General features: G+C 47.0%; 1 protein-coding gene and 1 pseudogene across 1 annotated transcript in view; one reads left to right on the top strand and one right to left on the bottom strand.

Annotated features, from left to right (window-relative positions):
- LOC116667318 overlaps positions 1 to 22,197 on the bottom strand; it is a 434,058-nt pseudogene that overhangs the window by 183,841 nt on the left and 228,020 nt on the right.
- The window catches only part of LOC116666871, a 31,194-nt gene continuing 9,760 nt past the window's right edge, over positions 764 to 22,197 (top strand). The window contains exons 1-2 of the mRNA XM_032490543.1: positions 764 to 776; positions 962 to 1,301. Coding sequence (XP_032346434.1) covers positions 764 to 776; positions 962 to 1,301 — 353 coding nt within the window. The remainder of the gene's footprint in view (positions 777 to 961; positions 1,302 to 22,197) is intronic.

Here is a 22,197-nt window from a genome sequence, read left to right on the forward strand (position 1 = left end):
TCTCATGCAATTCATTCCTTCTTTCATTTGCATTCATACTGCTTACGTAAAGTGAATTACATTTGGGATAAAGTAAACTAGTTAAAAAATCCTTTATGAAATTTCCAATTCAGTTAAGAATTAGACAATTCACAAAAGACTGTACTTTACATGGAAATGGTAATAAAAGCTTGAAGGGAAATGAGGCAGGGAGGTGGAACGGATGGTGATGCATGGGGCTGTCATCATTGTTCTTACTGGGTGATCACTACAAGGGATCCTGCGAGATCTTACTGACAAGTAGGCATTTGAGCCAAGACCTGAAGTAAGGAGGGAGACCACCACGTATGTGTCCAGGGAGGATTCAAGGCAGAGGGAAGAGCTAATGCCAGGCCCTGGGGCAGGATATTCTCGAGAAAGTAATGGACAATCCACAGAATGAGAGACTATTTTCCCCAAATCATATTTCTGAAAAGAGCCTTTTATCTATAATATATAATTTCTAATACATACTGCTCCAAAGAAGATATACAAATGGCCAACAAGCATATGAAAGAAGCTGAATATCAGGGAAGCACAATCTAAAACCACAAGGAGATGCCACTTCAGAGCCATGAGGATGACTATCATCAAAAAGACACACGATGACAGGTGTTGGCTATAATGTAGAGGTAAATTGGAACTCTCATAGTCTGCTAGTGGAAATATGTAAAACGGTGCAGCCACTTTGGAAGCAGTCTGGAGTTTCTAAAAAGGCCAACCATAGTTTCCTTATAACCCAGCCATGACAACCTCAGGTATGCAGCTGTGAGAAATAAAACATAGATCCCCAAAAAACTGGTATACAAATGTTCACAGCAAAATTATTCCTAATAGAAAAAACAATACAAATTATTTGGACACCAGTTCACGTAACCTGTCTTCATCCTGAGGCGCAGCCCCGCCCCAGACCACAGGAGCCAATCCGGGCGCTCGCTGCCAGGACAGGCCCCGTCCCAGAGCCTTCTTCAGCTGAGCCCCTCCCTCCGCCTACCGGCCCGCCCCTTGGTCAGGCAGGGAAGCGGCAGTTGGCAGTTGGTCTTAGCAGCCAGCGGTTCCGACGCGCGGCAGCTCTTCCGAGGCGGCTGCTGCGGAGGCGGCGGCGACAGCGCGGTACCTCCGGGAGGCGCGGCGTGGGCCGAGCGGCGGCCGCGGAGCGTTGAGCCCAGCGCGGCGGCGACGGCGGCGACGGGCGCGGGCCCCGAGCTGGTCCGCGGGCAGGTATTCAACGTGGGGCCGCGCTCCAGCAGCCTCAACCGCGAGGGCTCCTACCGCGTGGTGTGGTGAGTGTCCGCGCCCCGCGTGCCGGCCGCGCCCGCCCGGCCTCCCGATGGGCCTCGTTGGATGCAGCAGTGGCGTCGGGCCCAATTCGAGACCCAGACCCTGGCTGGACCCAAGCCGGGCTGCCCCGTCGTCCGCGTGCCGGGGGTCTCGGGCGGGGCCAGTCCGCTTGGGACGGGGCGTTACTTGCGGCGCTTCCCGGGAGGTCCTCGCTGGAGCACGGAGTGGGGGAGGGGCGCGGGGGTCGGAGACCGAGATCCGGGAACCCCGGGAGCCCCGGGACGGGAACGGCCCCCACCCCAGGGTGCTCGCCTCGCGGATTTCCCTTGACTTCCCCATAGTGAAGCCACGAAGTACTTCAGATGCTTGAGGAGGCGGCTGCGGTCTGGAAAGTGGTTCTCAGCAGCGCGTGTGCACAACCCCGAAGTCACCGTCTTGTTTTCTCCCCCCCTTGCCTTTTGCGCAGACGGCTTTGGTTCAGCACCTTCCGTGGTGCCGGGGTGCTCCCCTGCACAGGCTCTCTAAAAGGCATTTAGTGGCACCAGTGTGGGTGTGGAATGTCTCCATCTTCAACTGTTTAAGTGGGTTTGGGCATGGTACTGTTCGCGTTTCAGGAAGAGTAAGTCAGCATCGCTGTTGTGATTTATTTAAGGAGTCTTTTGGAGTTGGGCCTAATTTGACTTTTCCCCCCTTTTACCTGGCATAAGCTCTCTTACTAGCATAAAGGTTTCCAGAGGTTTTAGCACAATGACTGTGGACTTTCCCTGTTAATGCTTATGTGGCCAGTGTGTATGCGGCCCTGATGGAGTTCTTGCAGAACCACATGCAGGCTGCCTTTGTCTGGCTCCAGATCCCTCAGAAGTGTTCGTGGGATGGGGTTCGTGGTGTTTTTTTGTTTTTGTTTTTGGTTTTTTGTTAGAACCAACTACCTGTGGTATTTTGTGCTGATGCAGACTTGTGGAGGTGCAGGCTTCCTTACGCCTAACCTTCATGTGAGTGTGTCTTTTGTTTTGAATGAAGGAAGCAGACTATGATCACTTCATGTCAGGTACTGTGCTAGGTACGTTATCTCATGTTACCTGAACAGCCACCCGCAGAGAGGGAAGGGCAGGGCTAGCTCTATTTCAGATGAGAAAGTGTTTTGAGGTGAAGCCAGTTCTGAAGGTGCCACAACTAAAGAGTCAGACTTGAGATGGTAGACTGAGATCTTGTTTCAGTTGCTAGAGCTCTTTTCATTACTCCCTATTTCCTTAGTGTTATTAATAATTTTGAAATTTTAGCATATTTTACTCTTACAAGCAAATTTATTTCAGAAACATTCAAATTTTAACGGTAATAATTTTAGAAATACATAGAGGGAATATTTTACCATGTATGTTAGCTAGGTACAAAGACTAGTTAAAATACTTGAATATTTGCATTCTCTTCAGGAGCGGAGTGCTTCACAGTACACAGCTGTGAAGATTCACGTGAACTCAGTAGGCTAGGAGCCATAAGAAGGAATTAAATTAGGTCAGGCCTAAAAGAAATAAGGTCCTAGAAGGTAACAGAAAGACAGTACTGCCCACAACATCACTTATCTGGAGTAAGTCTGATTGCTGTGCACCTGCTGGTATGTCTGCTAGTCACCAGGTCTTGTTGTGAGAGGCTCGGAATTGCCCCATCACATCCTTGGGCCCTTAGAAAAAATTAACTGCTTAAATGTGTACTGAAAAAGTCTAATTTAATGACATCTCAGTCAAAAATTTTTTTTTAATCTGATGAGAATTTGTCCTAGCCTGAAGATGATTTAGATCTGGTAACTTTCTATCTCGGCTGTGGACTTACGTGACTTAAGTCTCTATTAGGTGAAATGTCAAGTCCACTTACTAAATATATAATTTTCCTTTCTTAAGAAAGATCCAAGTACAACTAATATTGGAATTAGAATCCTGGGACTAGATTATAACTTTTTACCTTCACGTTGATGGTACTTCATATAACAGTTTAATTTCCATTGTGCATTATTAGTATTTAGTAAATGTTGGTTAACAATGCTGGGTTTTTGAAGTATTTCTTGATTGAAATATTAATAATATTTGAAGAAGTGATATTTTAAAAAGCTTAATGTTTACAGAAGGACTTAAATTTTAAGGAAGAAAAAATGTTTTTAATTTTCTGAATCTGTTCATCAGGAATTTTGCCTTTTCCATGAAAAGTCCTTTCCTAAACATTATGTAGGGGATATAAAGAGTGGAGTTTGAACTGAGCCTTTCTGAGTGGTGTGATTTTGATAGAAAGATAATAGGTGCGAGTGACAATCTAAGCTATGGGATCCAATCCTGCAAAAGGACTTAGGTGGCAAATTGTGGAGGACTCTGTAGGCAGAAAGGAGTTTGATTTTATGTTTGTGCAATGGAGAAGCATCAGAGTTTTTGAAGAGAGGCAGGCACATGATCAGTTTTGAAATTCTGGGAACCTCTAGGTTGACACAGGTGGAAATGACAGGAGGAAACTGAGGTGGGGAATCAGCTAGGCTAGTGACCTTCTAAAGGTGAAGTGAGGTAGCGGTGTGGAGGATGGAGATGTTAGAGTCAGTAATGGGCTCTTGTCAGAGGTGTGGTGGACTTTTCATCATGGCAGGTATGGGATGCAAAGGATGATGAGGTCTTACAGGGTAAGAGGCTTAAGAGGTGGGATATGGATTTGGGAGAGATTCTGAGACAGGACCTGGTGATGTGGTATGGGGAAGGTTGTTAGTTGCAAGGCTTCTAGCTTAGGGACATGGTGGTGCCATTATTAGAGGAGGAATACTGTAGGCAGAGGAAGTTTGTTAAGGAGAATTAGTGAGTTCTGGTTGGACTTGTTAAGTTTATGATGCCAGTAGGTCCTTTGGGTTGTATCCACAAGGTATCCTGGAAATAAGAGGGACATAGAATCTGGAGATGAAAATTTGTGTAAGTGGTAGTCTGGTGTACAGGAACACTGATTCTTATTTGAGATCATTGGTTAGGTGAAATTGCATTCATATATGCTGTGTGTTTATCTTTCCAGTAAACGATCCATATCATTTGTAGATTTTCAAAGGGTTCATATCCCAGAGAAGTTAAGAACCAGTGAGACAGAACAGAAAGACCAAAGAAGAAGCCTTGGCAAGCAAGTAGTTCTAGGAGATGGGAAAGGAAGAGGAAGCTTAGGACTGGTGAGATGTATAAGACCAGAGAAAAGGGGAAAAAAATGGCATGAAAGAGAGAAGTTTAAGCTGTATGCTTCATCATCTAATTAAGGTAACCATCTATGTTGTATAAATCCAGCTTGAAACATTTTCTGAATGTAACTGAGAAGTTGTGGGGTCATCTCCATAGATCTGATAATTGAAGGCTTGAGAGGGGACAGATGAGAAAAAATGTGTGAGCTGAGCTGAAGGAATGCCTGAGTTTAGGTGTCCTTAGTGGGCAAGCTACAGAAGAGGAGGAGGAGGAGGTGTGGTCAGAGGCCAGAGACCTGGGAGTCCACATTGTCGGAGGAGCCAGGGACATAGTGGTCACTAGGGGTCAGTCCTGAGGACTGTAGAGAGCACAGTGCAGCTGGAAGATAAGCTGTTGGATTTGTTGACTTTCAGCTGTCCTCAAAAAAACATAGTTTTAACAAAAATTTGTCGTGCTCATATTCCTGATGGCGCAGTATCTGGTCCTGTTAATGTTTCTGTGATCACAGCAGGCTGGTAAGAACTAACATTTAGTCAATGTTTTCTGGTATTTTTTTAAGCATATATTCATTAGTCCTCTTAACCACACTGCAGGGGTGGTTCCTTTCGGTAAGTGGGAGTCTGAGACACAGCGAGGTTACTTAATTTGCCCACAGATACCTAACTAGGAAGTGGTAGAGCATCTGTGTCTGCTTCCTAAGTGATACTCAGCCAAAGATTAGAGTTGAGAAAATGCATGCTTTCAATAGCAGAAAATATCTATTGTCTGCTTTTCCCATGGTTTGCTTTTTAGCCTTTTAAAACCTTTCATGCAAGCTCATTCACTTAGAATTCATTCAGCACCAGTTCTCTGCAAGGACTCACGTGGCACCTGCCCTTCAGTAGCTCTTGTTCCAGACAATGGGGTGCAGTTGGGCAGGAACACAGAAGCCCCTGTAGAGTGCCGTGGGTGATAAAGGCCTGAGTGGCGTGCAGCTGTCTGTGTCTGGCTTCACAAACCTTAATGCTGGGTGTTGGTGTCTGACTGGGAGTTTGCCGTGAGACGTGCACTCCGGGTAGAGGAGAGTGCACACGCCGAGGCACAGCAGTCTGAACACGGCACAGCTGGCCAGGAAAACCAGGAGTTGTCTGAGAAGTGAGGCTGTGGGTGGGTGCCTTGGGGAGAAAGCTGGAGTGGAGGCAGCTGGGATGGGTGGGGCCAAGTTCTGAGGGGCTTTGTTTTCTAAGGAGTTGGGACTTGATTTGGTAGGGGAAGGTCCCCGAAGGATGCCCTTTTTCTGCTGGTTCCTCATCCAATTTTGTGTTTCCCTCTTTGTCTCTGTGACTTTCTACCTGCTGCACTTGTCTCTTCTGTCTACTTATTTAGGGCTACTTAGTGGGTGTGATTTTTATCCAGTCTCCACAGGAATTTTGAAATGTATGTGGGTTTTGTTTCACTTTGTTGTTGCATTGATTGGAAGTGTTATTGGCCTCCGGTGTGTATGTGGTGGAGGTGGATGTGCCAAATGACCTGCATGCAGTTTGCATGCAGCACACTCAGTTCCTGCACCAGAGGAGCGTCCTGTTTAGGTACCAGTGGAGTTTCCCTCCAGCCCATCCTACAGAGGTGCTGGGCCCTAGTGAGGTCCTGTCTTCCTCTGACATTCGTCTCCTCCATCAACCTGTCCTTATTACTTTCACCTCTAGCCCTCCCTCCATCCCTCCCTGGGACTTTGCTGGGTATTGGTACCACCTGTTTCAAAAGCAGGACCAGGAATGATATAAGTCATCTACAGAGGCTCCAGGCCAGATTCCTAGTTGTGCTGGTTTAGCTGTTAATTTGACTTTTAATAAAGAAGTCTCTTATCTGGTTTTCAGAGCTCAGAGATGGGATGAGACCCATTTTACATGAGCAACAGAAAATCCAGAGTTTCTGAACAGTTTTGAGTGAAAGTAAAATGCAAACAAAATTCATTCTGATATTAGTAACATCCCTAATAATGTGCTTCTTGTGGTTAGCTATAATATATATGCCATTCTGGTGAATTGAATTTGTATGTTCTCAATTCTCAAGTATTAATAAAAATACTTTAATGAAAAGCATCCTGGTTGAGTTTTCCAGAAACTATAGTTTATTCCTAACCTTGCTTGCAGTAATGTACCTACTAAGTAAAAATCAAGCGATTCCCCAAAAAACATCTCAAGCGACCCCACCACACATCCAGCCTGCTCTGCCAACCCACCTGCCTGACCCTGAGATGCTGTTTCTTCCTTTTTCCTTCTCTTTTCTCTTTCACTTCTTGAGGCTTCCATACATTGGAAAGCCAACAGGATAGATGTTCTCCAGGGTCCCCCAGATGCTCAGTCTTAGGGCAGGCTCTGGCCTCTGAACCCATCTGTGACTGGTAGGAGCTGGGGATGGGGTGTAGGGGTGTAGTCTGCAGGACTTCACCATGACCAGCTGACTAGGATTAGTTGCAAGCTTGCCTTAGGTGCTGTGGTTTCAAAGTCCTTTTCATCCTCACCTTTGAGATATTATTTTTTTCACTACACAGATAAGGAAACCAGGTCTCAGGTAACTTGTCCAGGGTTCACAGCCCGTATATGTATAGCAGAAGTGGGATTTGTGTAGACCTCAAAACCTGTCATTATTCTTTTTTTCCCGTAAACTACTGTAGACTTTCCTCTGTTATAGCGAGTTACCTGAAACGTGCTTCTTCCAGCCTGGTTTCCTGAATGTATTGTCACCAAAGTATAAAATGATGATTGTCATGGCAAACTTGGGCCTGTTGTGGAGATGGAAGAAGGAGGAACCAGAAACTTGGAATGGGTGAGGAAGGTAGGGTCAAAGCAGCTACATTTTTATCAGAAGGGTGTTTATCAGTGTTGATCCTTCTCACTCATCCTACGTACCTCCACCAGTTTCTTGATTTTCATTCATTTAGGAATGATACTGAGCGTGTACCTGACCTGTGTGCTAAGCAGTACGATCGAAGTGGTTTTTATTTTTTGGTGCTTACAGTCTAACAGGAAAGTAATCACATTTACTGAAAATGATGAGGTGCACAGTGCTTCCCTTTATACCCATGAAAACTGGAGCAAAGCTTTGAGGAGTAGTCCAGGCCAGTTTCCTGGAGGAAGTCCTGTTTAAGCTAGGACCTGGAGAATGACTTAGAGCTTGCTGAGTGAAAGAGAGGGAAGGGTGCTAAAGTGTTTCAGGCACTACTTGTGGGAAATAGATGGTAAGAAGGTAGGAACTAAAAACTAGATCAAAGCAGCTGCTCCCCACCCTTTGTACATTTACAAAATCTTCTTGTAGCCTGCATCTCTGCACAGCTGTTCTTGTTTGTTTGTTTCTTCTCTTTTCACTTTTACCACATCCCATGCACTTGGCAGAAGAGAGCTGACCCTCGCTCCCGTGAGATATTTGTCTTCAGAGCAGTCTGATTCCTGGGGGAGAGAGTCTGATCCAGCCTGGGATAGTGTTCACCACTGGTCTGGGAACCTGAGGCCCAGGTGGAGTCATCTGATAAGGCTGAGCCTCTCTAAGTTGGTGCAGTGAGGTGGGGGTGGTCATGAGATGTCTCCTGCTGGCCTCTGACACTTACCAGGGTAGCTATTGGTGCTGCTTCCCCGGCTCTTGTGCTGGGCCGAGGCCTACTGATGGGGGCTGCGGGGGAGGAGAAGAGGGGAGGGCAAAGTCATTTAGGCAGGAGAGGGGCTTTGGGCTAGTATTAGGGTGCTTCTGCTTTCCTGTATCTGGCAGTATGGGGGTGGCAGCCAAACTGGGTGGCGTTCTTTACAATGTATTTAATATTTGATACGTATCTAACATGTGAGTTATGCAGCCTAACCGTAAACACCCAGGAACCCACCACCCACTGACTGACTTCACACCAGATTGTCGGAGGCCCACGTTCTGATCTCTGGCTGGGAATCTGTATAGTAGAGCAGGGAATAGTGTGGGTTCTGGACACCTGTATGTGACCTGAGCTTGTTTTTCTCTCCTGTAGAGAGGGGGTAGCGATACCCACCTCAGGATTGGGAGGATTGAATGAAACACATCGGTGAGTGCTGAGCCCTTGGCCTCGGGTTAGTGCTCTAGTTGTTACTCCCTGGAAGTGAGCGGGACTGGTGAGACCAGTGTCCTCCCTCCCCTCAGTCTCTTGGACATTGTCCTGGAGTGTGAAGCAGAGTCTGTGGAAGTGAGACTGTCAGACTTGTGTCACAGTGTTATGTGGGCTAGGGCAACATCCTTTCCTGGTGAGATTTATCACTTAGAGCATCTTCTCTGCCTGGCCCTGGTCCATGTTCCTGCCCACCCTGAGGAGAGCTGCAGGTGGTGTAGGAGACAGACTGATAAGGAAATAGATAACTGTGTCAGTTGGTGAAAACACTGATACGAGATAATTCTGGACAGAACCACTAACTCCACCTGGGCTTCCCAGTTTGTAGTTAATTCAGCAAGTGGTGTCGGTATGCATTAGGACATGTACTAGTTGTTCAGCTACTTCAGTGAATAAAACACCTAGTCCCCGGGAGGCTCATGGACAGTGTATGCCTGGCTTAGAGTGAGCCCATTCCATAGGTTGTTGTTTGGTTTTGCTTATGTTTTCCCTTGCTGTGCAAAAGGTTGTAAGTTTAATTGGATCCCATTCATTTGGTTTTGCTTTTATTTCTGTTTCTTGAGTAGACTGCCCTAGGAGAACATTGCCGAAATATATGTGAGATAATGTTTCTCCTATGTTTTCTTCTAGGAGGTTTATTGTGTCTCGTCTTATGTTTAAGTCTTTAATTGATTTTGAGTTTAGTTTTGTATATAGTGTGAGGGAGTATTCTCACTTCACTGATTTATGCTGCTGTTCAGTTTTCCTAAAACCATTTGCTGAAGAGACTGTCTTTATTCCATTGTATGTTCTTGCCTCCTTTGTCAAACATTAATTGACCAAAACCTTGTGGGTTCATTCCTGCACTCTCTGTTCTGTTCCATTGGTCCATAGGTCTGTTTTTGTATCAATGCCATGCTGTTTTGATGACTGTAGATCCGTAGTACTGTCTGAAGTCAGGGAGGATTATTTCTTCAGCCTCGATCTTTTTCTTCAGTAGTGCTGTGGCAATTCTAGGTCTTTTTTGATTCCATATAAATGTTATTATTATTATTTGTTCTAGTTCTGTGAAATATGCCCTGGGTAATTTAATAGAGGTTACATTAAATCTCTATGTTGCCTTGGGCAGAATGACCATTTTAACAATATTGATTCTTCCAATACAAGAGCATGGGATATCTTTCCATTTTGTTAAGTCTTCTTTAATTTCCTTAGTCAATGTTTTCTAGTTCTCCGTGTATAAGTCTCTCACCTCCTTGGCTAGATTGATTCCTAGGTATTTTATTACTTCGGGTGCTGTTTAGAAAGGGACTGTTTCTTTACTTTCTTTTCCTGTTGATTCATTGTTAGTGTAAATAAGTGCAACAGATTTTTGTACATTAATCTTGCATCCTGCTACCTTGCTGAGTTCTTTGATTAGTTCTGGTAGTTTTGTGTGGAACTTTTAGGTTTTTCTATATATAGTACCATGTCATCTGCATATAGTGGCACTTTTACCTCTTGTTTTCCAATTTGGATCCCTTTTATTTCTTTTTCCTTGCCTGATTGCTGTGGCTAGGACTTCCAAGACTATGTTGAATAGGAGTGGTGAGAGTGGGCAACCTTGATAGTCCCAGATTTTAGTGGGAAAGTTTTTAGTTTTTCACCTTTGAGTACTAAGCTGGCTATCGGTTTGTCATAAATAGTTTTTATTATGTTCATATATGTTCCCTCTATACCCACTGTGGTGAGAGTTTTTTATCACAAATGGGTGTTGAATTTTATCAAATGCTTATCCTGCATTGATTGAGATGATCATGTGTTTTTTGTCCTTTCTCTGGTTGATGTGGTATAATATATTGATTGATTTGCTTATGTTGAACCGTCCTTGTGTTCCTGGGATGAGTCCAACTTGATCATGGTTTGTGAACTTTTTTATGAGCTGCTGGATTCTGTTTGTTAATATTTTGTTGAGGATTTTTGCATCTATCTTAATCAGTGATATTGGCCTGTAATTCTCTTCTTTGGTAGTGTCTTTGCTTGGTTTTGGTATCAGGGTGATGGTGGCTTCATAGAATGAGTTTGGGAGTACTCCCTCTTTTTCAGTCTTCTGGAAGGGTTTGAGTAGGACTAGTATGAGTTCTTCTTTGTATGGTTGGTAGAATTCCCCAGTGAAGCCATCTGGTCGTGGACTTTTATCTGTAGGGAGGTTTTTTTATTGCTAATTTCATTTCATGTCTAGTGATTGGTTTGTTCAAGAGGTCAGTTTCTGCTTGATTCAGTCTTGGTGGACTGTATATTTCCAGAAACTTGTCCATTTCTTCTAGGTTTTTCACTTTGTTTCTATGTAGTTGTTCATAGTATCCTCATATGATATTTTGTAATTCTGTGATATTGGTGGTCCTGGATTTTTGTTTGTAGGAAGTTCCAAAATTTACTGATTCTTACTAGTTATCAGTCTGCTTTGGAGCTCTCTGGGCTTCCTGTAACTGGGTGTCTGTTTCCTTTTCCAGGTTAGGAAAAGTTTCAGACCTCGTTTCTTTAAATATGTTTTCTGCCCCCTTTTCTCTTCTCCTTCTGGAGCTCTTATAATGAGAACGTTATTGTGCTTGATGTTGTGCCATTAATCCTCTTAGCTGCCTTCACTTTTTTTCCTTCCTTTCCCTTTTTGCTTCTATCTTTGAGGGAGTTCCTCATACCTGTCCTCGAGTTCACTGATTCTTTCTCGTGCTTCATCTATTGTATTTTTAAGTTCAATTATTGTGTTCTTTAGTTCTGTGACTTCTGTTAGGAACTTTCTTAAATTTTCTAACTCTTTGTTGAAGTTCTCACTGTCTTCATCCATTATTCTTCTGAGTTCAGTGGGCTTTATACGAGTGTACTTTGAATTCTTCATCAGGGTAATTACTTTTCTTCATTTCATTGTTTTTCTTTTTTCTGGGGTTTTATCTTGTTCTCTCCTTTGGTACATTGTCCACAGTTTTCTGTGTTTTCATTTCACTTGACTCTCTGTGTTGGTTTGTATGCGTTAAGTAAAACAGCTACCTCTCCCAGTCTTGAGAGTTCTGTGGGAGATGAACTTTGTCAGTTAGCCCTGCCTACTCTTGCTTGTCAGTGAAACTGTGATTATCCAAGCAGCTAATTTTATTTTGACCAGCGGTTGAGGGTGTGCCAAGACCAGTCAGTATCTCAAAGGTGAGGATCTCAACACCAAGGTTCAGACTGATTGGAAACCATACCCCCCAGGTAACAGCTTTTGAAGAATATAAATATCGAGGCTTGGGACTGCAAATGTAGGCCCTGCTGGCCCTTAGAGCTAGGAAGTCTGGAGGTGTCCCCTGGAGAACAGTCACAAAGAACAGGGCTTCAGATAAGTATACAAGCTCCTTTCTGGGAAATGTCAGTGAGCTGGAGCAAGGCAGGCTAAGAGTGTAATGAAGGCGCCCCCAGGCTACCTTCCTTGAGAGCACCTCAGTAGCCTCCTGATGTGTGCCAAACCTGAAGCCTGCCTCCAAGTCCAAAGCTCTTGGACTAGAAAAGGGGGCCTTTTTTCACATAAAGGCTGGGGGGGTGTCTCAGTCTAATGTGCAAGGCACGAAAGTGGTAGCCTGCTGGGAAGTGTGTCTCCAACTGTTACAGACCCATGGGAGTGAGACATGCAGTTGGTCCTGGCCTCCAGAGCCAGGTGATCAAGGAGCATGCCCTGAGTGGAAGCCACAAAACCTGGGTCACCAGTGTGTAGACATTCCCTGCTTGGAGATACGCTCACTCTGCAGCCTATCAGAGGGAGAGCGCAAATATGGCTGGAGTGAGGCAGTGGGAGGGTGCAAAGATGACACCTTCTGAATAAAGAGGAGCAGAAGAAATGGGAAAAGATGAAGTAAGAAATATAGCAAGACAGAGGGAGAGCGGGAAGATGGCACCTGCTGGCTGGAGCATAAAGCTGGCACCCAAAGGGAAGGGAAAAAAAAGATGGTACCTGCCAGTTTTATTAAGGCAGAGGGAGAGCAGGAGGATGGCACCCACCACCAGCCTCAGTCCCTGAGGAGTATCCCGGCAGCCCCTGCCCCTCAGACCAATGCTTTAAATTTTGGAAATGAGTCTCTTTCACATAAAGTGTGGGTGCTTTTCCAAGGGCCACTTCTGCACTTGGCCCTTGGACCAAGAGCACAGGCCCTTTAAGAGGGGTTCCTGAATTCACCACATCCCAGTGGATCTCACAGCCATGTGTCCTGAGGGTCTTGCAAGTCAGATGCTTTGGAGGTTTCTCTCTCAGTTGTCAGTCTTAAAAGTTTGAGTCCCCTGTGCAGGGGTACAAACCGTTCACACCTCAGGTGGAAGTTCTGTGTTTTGAGCTCCCTCCTGAGTGTGTGCACACCAGGGGTGGGGTTTCTGGTGAAACTGTGTCTCAGCCTTTCCCACCTGCTTTGTTGTGGTTTCCCTGTGGTTTGCCTGATGTGAAGGGGTTGCTCCACCATTTCTCAGGCTTTTCCAGAGGAAATTGTTCCACATATAGCTGTACATTTTGTGTGTTTGTGGGAGGAGGTGAATTCAGGATGTTTCCATGGTGCCACCTTGAAATCAAACCTATTGTATATGTTTTAAACTTTGGTTTTCAATTGCTCAGGTCACTGCTAGTATATGGAAGTATGATTAATGCTGTGTATTCATGTTTATGTATGGATCTCATATTCTGGGATCTTTCTAAAGCTATTTATTATAATTTATTGTGAGTTTTCTTACAGATTCCTTGCAGTTTTCTCCATAGACAATGATGTCATCTGTAAATAATGACAATTATATTTCTTCTTTTCTAATCGGTATGACTTTATTTCCTCTTTTGCTGTACTGCACTGACTAGAACCTGTAGTAAACTTCCAGACTGACAGAAGAGAGCAGACATTCTAACGTTGTTTTCAAGCCAAGAAAAGCGTTCATTCTTTCACCATTATAATGTGAGATGTGGGTGTTTTGCGGATGTTCTTTGTTAGGTTGAGGCAGTGCCCTTGTACTAGTTTCTGAGCATTTTTTATATGAATGGGTGTTGAATTTTGTTTAATGCTTTTTCTGTGTTAATTGATGTGACTGCATGGGTTGTCTTCTTTGGACTCTTCATAGGGTAGGTTACAGTGTTGATTTTTGACTATTGAACCAGGCTTGCATTCCTGGAATAAATTCCACTTGGTGATTGTCTATTCATGTGGATGCTTATGGTAGGTGTTCTTGTGGATTTCTTGCTGTAGGCTAAATTATGGTTCCCCAAAGGAGTCAGTGTTTAATCACTTCTATGACAACTTGTGAGTGTTACCTTGTATGGCAAAAGGGAGTTTGCAGAAGTAACTAAGTTAAAAATCTTGAGATGAGCTTATCATAAATTTTCTGGGTTTACTTAATATAAAAGGAGGTACACAGGAACTGAGTCAGAGAGACCATGAGATGATAGAAGCAGAGACTAATGTGATGCACTTTGAAGATGGAAGAAGGGACCAACTGCAAGGATGACAGGCATCCTCTGGAAGCCAGAAAGGGAAAGGGAACAGATTCTCCTGTGAGGCCTCAAAAGGAACCAGCCCTGCTGACACCTTGACTGACATCAGACTGCTGACCTGCAAAACATTACTATAATAAATTTGAGATATTTTAAGCTAGTAAATAGTAATTTGTAATTTAATGATACAGTTTGTAATTTGTAATACTTTATAATAATTTGTCATAACAGCCAGAGAAAATGAACACACATATTTTGTTGAGAATTTGGGTATGTATCCTGGGGATATTTGTCAGAAATTTTCTTTTTTGAGCTGTCATTGTCAGGTTTTGGTATTACGTTATGCTGGCCTCATAAAATAAGTTGGGACATAATCACTTTGCTTCTACTTGCTGAAACAGATTTTGTGGCATTCATATTATTCTTTATAAATGTTTGTGGTTTTCAAGGAATTTACCCACTTCATGTTTCTTCTCCCTGCATTTGTGTGTGTGTGTGTGTTTGTATAATTTTTTTTGAACTGTAGTCGGTTTACAATGTTGTGTCAATTTCCAGTGTACAATATAATGCTTTAGTCATAAATGAACATACATATATTTACTTTCATATTCTAGTTCATTAAAGGTTACTGCAAGATGTTGAATATAGTTCCCTGTGCTATACAGTATAAACCTATTCTTTATCTATTTTATATTTTGTAGTTACTGTCTGCAAATCTCAAACTCTCAAATTACCCGTTCCCTCTCCCTTCTCCTCTGATAACCATAGTTTGACCGCTCTGTCTGTGAGTCTGTTTCTGTTATATGGATAAGTCCATTTGCATCTTCTCCTTTAGATTCCACATTTAAGTGATATCATATAGTATTCATATTTCACTTTCGGGCTAATTTCACTTAGAATGCCCATCTCAAAGTCTATGCATGTTGTTGCAAATGGCATTATTTTATTCTTGTTTATGGCTTGAGTCGTATTCCATTGTGTAAATGTACCACAACTTATTTATCCCGTCATCTGTCGTTGGACATTTAGGTTGTTGCTATGTCTTGGCTACTGTAAGTAGTGCTGCTGTGAACATTGGTGTGCGTGTATCTTTTCAATTAGCGTTTTCTCTGGATATATGCACAAGAATGGGATTGCTGGATCATAGGGTAAGTCTTTTTAGTTGTTTGAGGAATCTCTGTACTGTTTTCCGTAATGGCTGCACCAAACTGCATTCCCAAAAACAGTGTAGGGAGGTCCCTTATAGGAGAAACTGTTTCATATGCAAATACAAATCTGTGTTGACACCAGTCCACACAGTTCCAGCCATGGGTGGGAAGGGAACAAATTGTAATTGTGGGGCCCCTTTGCAGACTCGTTAGTTCTTAAGGCCACAGCAAGATGGGTCATCCTCCCTCACCTGGACAAGATGCTCCCGCACAGAAATCCCACAAATCCCACAGCATCGCTGAATATCATTCCCCTTTTACACAACTTTAATAGGAACCCTGTGAACTTCCTTCAGCCCATTCCCCTTGTGTCCTTGGGATTAAGAGGAAGCTGTCTCCACCACTCCCCACATTGCAGTAATCCCAGGAGGCTAGAAGAGGCTCCCTCTACAATGGTGCAGAGAGAGAAAAAGCCCTGTCTCTCAGGCCAAGTCTTCCCCTCTGCTCAGGACACCCAGACAGGACACCCTGGCCTATCATCTGGCTGCCTCAGGGAAGCAGACTGAAGCTCCCCTAAGACAAGGGCTGTCTCCAGGCTCCATTCTAGACAACTGGTTAGTGTCCAGAGGGCTGAAAGGCATGAAAACAGCTCTCTATCACTTGTTTGCTCAGGAGTTCAGATGATGATGGGATTCCCCACAGGCCCGTGGCCAATCAGGCTTGAAGGAAAAGGACAATGCAGGGGCCCATGGGGAAAGTGAGAGCTGCAGGCTCCCAGGAGCAGTCTAAGGACCCTGTGTCAATGTGGAGGCAGATCTAGTCAGCCCCCTGTGGATCCGTAGCTCCTGGGACCTCCTCAGCCTCCTTCTCAGGACCCCTCTCTGTAGAGCAGCACAGACATGAATAAGACTACAGTGGTCTGAGATCATTTCCAAACAAAGCTATCATCATTCACATTTTACATGCATCACCCCAAGGTGCTGCTCCCACCCACAGCCACCCAGACCCTCCTCCCCCAGCCTCTAACTCCCCACCACCCCACCCCACCTTGGCCCTGATGGTCCCCCCTCCTTCCCTGCCCTTCTCCCTGCCCCTCACATTACCTAGGGTCAGCACTGAATGAGGAGGAGCCCCTAAGGTCCCCTGGGGACCCCCTGGGGGCTGGCAGTGGAGGGATGGCCCGCTGTTCCCTACTGGCTGTTTCTCCTCCTCCTCCTCCCTGCGACAAACAGGTCACACTTTGTCTGTTTTGCCTGTGAGGGGAGAACCAACCCCAGAGTCAAGGCAGGCCCCCCAGATTCCTAGGTCAGGCCTAGGCAGGGACAGCTTCCCAGCAGACTCTGGGCCTCCACTAGAGGACCACTTCCTTGACTTCACAGCTGGAGGAGGTGCTGGACTGAGGCCAGTTCTTTGAGGGGAAGGGGCCTGGGGAGCCCCCTGACCTTCAGGGCAGTCAAATCTCAAGGACCCTGGGGCAGAGCTATGGGACATCCCCCAGGGCCACAGGCTGTACTGAGAAGCCAAGAGGAAGGCCAGGCTGCAGAGCTCCTCCTTGTGCTCACTGGACCCATCCCTTGGCCCTGGGGCCTCCCTAAGAGGAGATGTCTCTCTGAGAACTGAAGCATCACTGGGTCCCAGGCTCCGTGCAGTGCGCTTTCGACCTTGGGGAGGCAAGAGGGGCTGTCCAGCCCGGAATGGAGGGAAACCGCGATGTCCTGGAGAGAGAATAAAGCCTTTGGTCCTGAACAGGCCATTGTCTGCTCAGTAGTGCCTTAGAAGTTCCTCAGAATCAATGTCTGGTGGACTGTCTTTATCACTAACCCCTAGCTGGGGGCCTTGGTCATGTGTCTGGCATCTTGGCCAACATTAGACTCATGAGTGCTTGAGTCCAAATGGGGTGCATTGTGACTGGTGGGTGCCCGCACACCAAACTCTTCGTTCAGGTCCAGGAATCGTTTCTGCACCACCTGGTAGGAGGGAGGTGGACAGTGACTGGCCCCGCATACATGAGTGAGGGGAGAAGCAGGGCTGGGCAGGGGGATGATGGCATTGGGGAGCAAGAAAGGGGGCATTGCCAGGACTCCAGTCAAAGTACAGACACTAGAGCACTCCTGCTGTCCTCCTGGGCCTTATTCCGAGCTGTGTGTCCTTCCTTTCCCTCTGGGCCCCCATCCTCTCCTTCCTATGGTCTTGCATCATACCCAGTCCCTAGCAGGCCCTCCACAAGGCCAGGCCATTCCAGGCAGGTGAGAGATGAACAGAGCCAGGTGGGCCTCCTGTTCTGCATTCCCATCTCTCCCCCAGCTGACCTGGGTCCTTGCCTCCCTTGGTTACCTAGGTGTCTCTCGCCTTCCCTCTTCTACCTGGTGTCCATCCCTCCCTTGTCTCCCTGAGTGTCCCTCCCTCCTCTGGCTCACCTCTTCAAGGGTGAGTCCTTCCTTCTGTTCCAACTCTTCAGCTAGGGCCAGGAGGTCCAGGTGTGGCCCTGGGGAAAGCAAGTCTATCAGGAATGAAGGGTGAATGACTGCCTCTACCTAAGAGGGAAGGAAGAGGCCTGGAGTAACTTTTGAGTCATGAATACCAGGAGGGAAAGTGAAAAACAGACCCACCCCATTGTCCTCCACAAGGTAGCCTGTTTTAAACCACCGAGGCATTCATCTAGACACACATTGAGAGAGAGAGAGAGTGAGCGAGAGAGAGTGAGCAAGCAAGAGCACTCAGGGATAAGGATCAGAACTTAAGTCCCAAAGACCCAGCAGAACCCCAGTCCTGGGTGCTGAGAGTGCCAGTCCCTGGAATCTTGCAGCCCCCAGGCTCCAGGCCCAGCCCACCTTGGTGACACAGGCTTCCTGGGAGCACAGCTTGTCAGTGTAGCCCAGGAGATCCGGGTCCATGTAGGTCCCATTCTCTTCCTGCTTCAGTTCATTTCTGTCCTCTTGGAACTCTGCATCTAGCCCACCAGTGGCTGAGGGGACAGGCCCCGCCAGCTCCTCCATGGTGTCCACATAGTGTTTCACAGCCTCAGGGGGAATCTCCTTAGGTGCCCTGGTCTCCCAGGGACACTGGGATGTGTGTAGCTTCCTGGGCACACACACTGGGGCAGAGCGGGAGGAGGAAATAAAGGTGAGGGGCTCCTGCGTCCAGCTCCTGACCACGCAGCACACATGTTGGTTTGGACAGTGTTTGAACAACATGGACGTGGGTGTGGTTTGAGTCAAGGCCGACTGTATCTTCACCCACATTGATGGGGAATGAAGAGATAGAGGTAAGGGAGCTTCTAAGAGAGTCACATGTGAGGAAGTGTGGAACCTCCAATTTTCCAAGTGTCTCCCCATCCAGCCCGCTTCTCAGGCAGATTGTATGTGGTGGCCATAGGTAGGGAGGTGGGAGTTTTGTAGCTGACCAAATCAGTACCCCAGGGTGACAAAGGACTGCTGAGACCCCACAATGGCTGTTGAGGGTGAAAGACCAGTAACCCCCTTGAGGGAAAAGGACTGATGGGGGGACAGTGGCCATCCCTAAGCCCCTGTTACCTTTGTGTTCAGCTCCAGTGGGCACTTAGGTACCTCGCTGAGGGCCTACTTTTGGGGCTGGGAACCCCCAAGGTTCTGGCTTTGGTGGGGCTGGAAGAGGCAGGCCCTGTACCCCCTTCATCCACTGCACCTGCTGAGTCTGCATCTCCTCCTTTGCCTCACACTCCATGAACCTGAGGGGTGAGGGAGGCACAGGCCATGCTGAGAAAAAGGCCTGGGCTCTGGAGCCCACCAAGGAAGCAGAGACAGAGGCATCAGAAGAGGTTGTGCTGGATACAGTCAAGGTCTGTGAGGTACAGTCCCCAGCAGGGAACTGCTACTGGGGCAGATATCAGGCCTGGGGACACCCCTGCCTCCCCAGCACCGGATGGTGTTCAACAGCATACACCCAGGTCACTGAATTGAAATGGGCCTGCATGGAAGGCATAGAGGGGAGATCAGGTAGGATTCATGTGAACTGTACTGAGAGAACTACCTGGATGTGACATCTTGTGTGACGGTGACTCCTGGGAGAATAGAAGCCCTGGAGGGCAGGGCTGTTGTCTGCTGGATGCATTAAATGATGGTTGTTCCTAGGGAAGCACCTGTCCCTAGTGGACCTTCCTATTTGAGAAATGAATGAGCCCAATCAGCCCCATCACACAGATCTGAGTGGACCTGGGATCCCACTTCTCCCTCCCAGGGGTCGCTGCCCTCACTCTCCTAGGACAGGGACAGCTATTGGACCACAAGTCCCTTTTGAAATGGGAAAACAGTTCCACCTAAGACCAAAGTTCCAGTGACCCAGGAGGCAGAGGCTTTTCATGGGCAGGAGGACAATGACCAATTAGCCCAATCACATCCCTTCCAGCTGACCTTTCCAGGGGCCAGGGCCCCAGGAAGCACTTTCCATGAAGGGCCCCCTCTGTTCCTGCCCTCCTAGGGTCTGATCCTCTCTTGACCCCAGTGTGCAGAGGGGAAAACTGAGGCTCACAGAGGTAGAGTGACAATCCCACATGTGACTGCTAGTAAGTGGCTGAGTCACCAATGTCCCATGAGAACAGAGTGCTCACCTTTGGAACAGAATGTCCAGCACCTGATGGGCGGTGGTGAAAGTTTATAGTTGCCCAAGATTGTGTGCAGGTAGGAGGGGTGGCCACACAGGATGGCAGGCACCATGTTCACCACCAGCTTCTCCAGCCTGTGTCACTGGAGGCTCCACACCCTGTAGGTCTCATCCCTGCTCCCTGATGGTCCAGCTCCCCCCTGGGGTGGAAAGAGGAGAGACATGAGTCAGAGGTAGCACTAGGGACCCCCAGGGATTGGGGCTGGGTCTCAGACCAAATGGTTAAGCCTAAAGTTCTTGTGCCAGAGGTGGAAGAGAGAAGCCCTGAGCAGATTCAAGGTTATCAGCATCACCAGTACAAGGGGCAGAGAGCGATGATTAAATGCATTAGTGTCTCAGATCATTGTGTCAGCACAGCAGTAACAGCACCTCCCTGATGAACTACCTCATCCCTGTGACTGCTGCCACAACATCCCATTCTAGAGATGAGAAGACAGAGGCTGATCCCTGGGTGGGAGGGATCAGGGTCCTCAGGCCAATGTGGACACGTGGGGATGGAGGAGAAACAGGACGGTCTGTAGAAAAATGCATAAACATCCTTGACTTAACGTGAACTGAGATTCTGTCAAAGTCTCTTGAGATTCTGACTCGTATGAGGGCACTGACTTTGCATCTGGCCAAGGCAGGGCCTGGGTTGTGAGGGTGGGTAGGAGAGATGGGGAATCAGATTCCTTTGCCAGCAGGTCTTTAAGAGGGAGCCCAGGGGAGCAGCAGGGCAGCTCTGGGACCCGGGCTTCCTGGGTGTGGACTCTTCTTGTTCACACTCACCCTGAGCCTGTCCTGGACTCTGTTGGTGTCGTGGGTCACCTGCCCTTCCTGCAGGGACATGGCATGGGGTAGTCTATGGACCAGGTCCTGTGAGGAGTCCTGCAAACACAGTGCCCAGCAGCCAGGCAGAAACCTCAGAGCCCTGTCTGGTTGTCCTGACTGGTTCTCAGACCCAAAAGACAGCTCCAGTCTCGACAGGCACACACCACTCTCTGCACAGACCTCCATCAGGGACAAAAAAGCTGACAACCTGAAGGGCTTGGATTCCCACTGGCACGGAGAAGAGGCCCCTCAGGAGTCCTCTTTCCCCCCTGCCAGCCCTGTCCTCGGGTGTGGCCATGATAGGACCACCAGGTTACCACATGTTCAATGGCTGGTTCCTGCCCAGAGGGGACACCTTCTCTCAAGTCCCCCTTCCCCCACATGGAGATGAGGGGAAGTGGGCCTGCCCAGGGAGGGCTCCCAGAGGAGGCTGGTCCCAGATTGGCCTGCTCCAGCCTGCCCGGTGTTACCTTAAGTGATCGCCTCATAATAGAGCAGAGGTGTTGGGGTTGAGGGTTCAACCAACACCCACGGCCTCTCAAAAACCTCTCACTCCAGGGTTTCCTGGAGGAGAAGCCCCGAGAGTTCACGAAACAGAAAGAACATGTTTCTCTGTTAACTGTCTCCAGCCAAGTGAGGTTGCTCTGGGGCTGTCCCTAGAATGTGGGTGCCTGGTAACCCGGTTCCATTTCTGTTGGGGTCTGTGGTAAAGGAAGTGATGTCACTTCCTGGGGTCCACTTCCTTGAACCCCCTCCTCAGACAACACCTCCACACATTGCCCTCTCGGCTGCTGCCTGCTCACCCCCTTCTCCTCACAAACCCACCTCTTCCACAGTTACAGCAGCTGTGCCCTCTCCACGGCTCTCGGGGAGGGTCTGTGTGCAGCTGCGAGGAGAGGACTTGGCTTCCAGACTCAACTCCTCATTGTTACCTGTTCTACATCTTGGATTTATCCTGGTGTTTCTCCAGGACGGTCTCCCCATCTGCACAGTGGGGCTGACTCTAGTCGTACGTCTAGAGATGTCCTCAGGCGCATGTGGGGTAAGACCTGAGAAGTGTGGGGGTGGTGTCACTTATAGGTGATGCCTCCAACCCCATGATTTTTTGTCTATAACCAAGCTCACATCTGTTCCTCTCCTGATCCCACCCCATAGTCCTTAATGTCACTGTACATGTGTGTCTATGTGTTTGTGTTTCTATTTTTTCTTTTTCTTTTTTTAACATTTTTTATTGATTTATAATCATTTTACAATGTTGTGTCAAATTCCAGTGTTCAGCACAATTTTTCAGTCATTCATGGACATATACACACTCATTGTCACATTTTTTCCTCTGTGAGTTATCATAACATTTTGTGTATATTTCCCTGTGCTATACAGTGTAATCTTGTTTATCTATTCTACAATTTTGAAATCCCAGTCTATCCCTTCCCACCCTCCACCCCCCTGGTAACCACAAGTCTGTTCTCTATCAGTTTATTTCTGTCCTGTATTTGTGCTTTGTTTTTGTTTGTTTGTTTGTTTTTGTTTTTGTTTTTTAGATTCCACATATGAGCGATCTCA

This window comes from Camelus ferus, chromosome 11 (assembly GCF_009834535.1).
Source record: "Camelus ferus isolate YT-003-E chromosome 11, BCGSAC_Cfer_1.0, whole genome shotgun sequence".
Lineage (NCBI taxonomy): Eukaryota > Metazoa > Chordata > Mammalia > Artiodactyla > Camelidae > Camelus > Camelus ferus.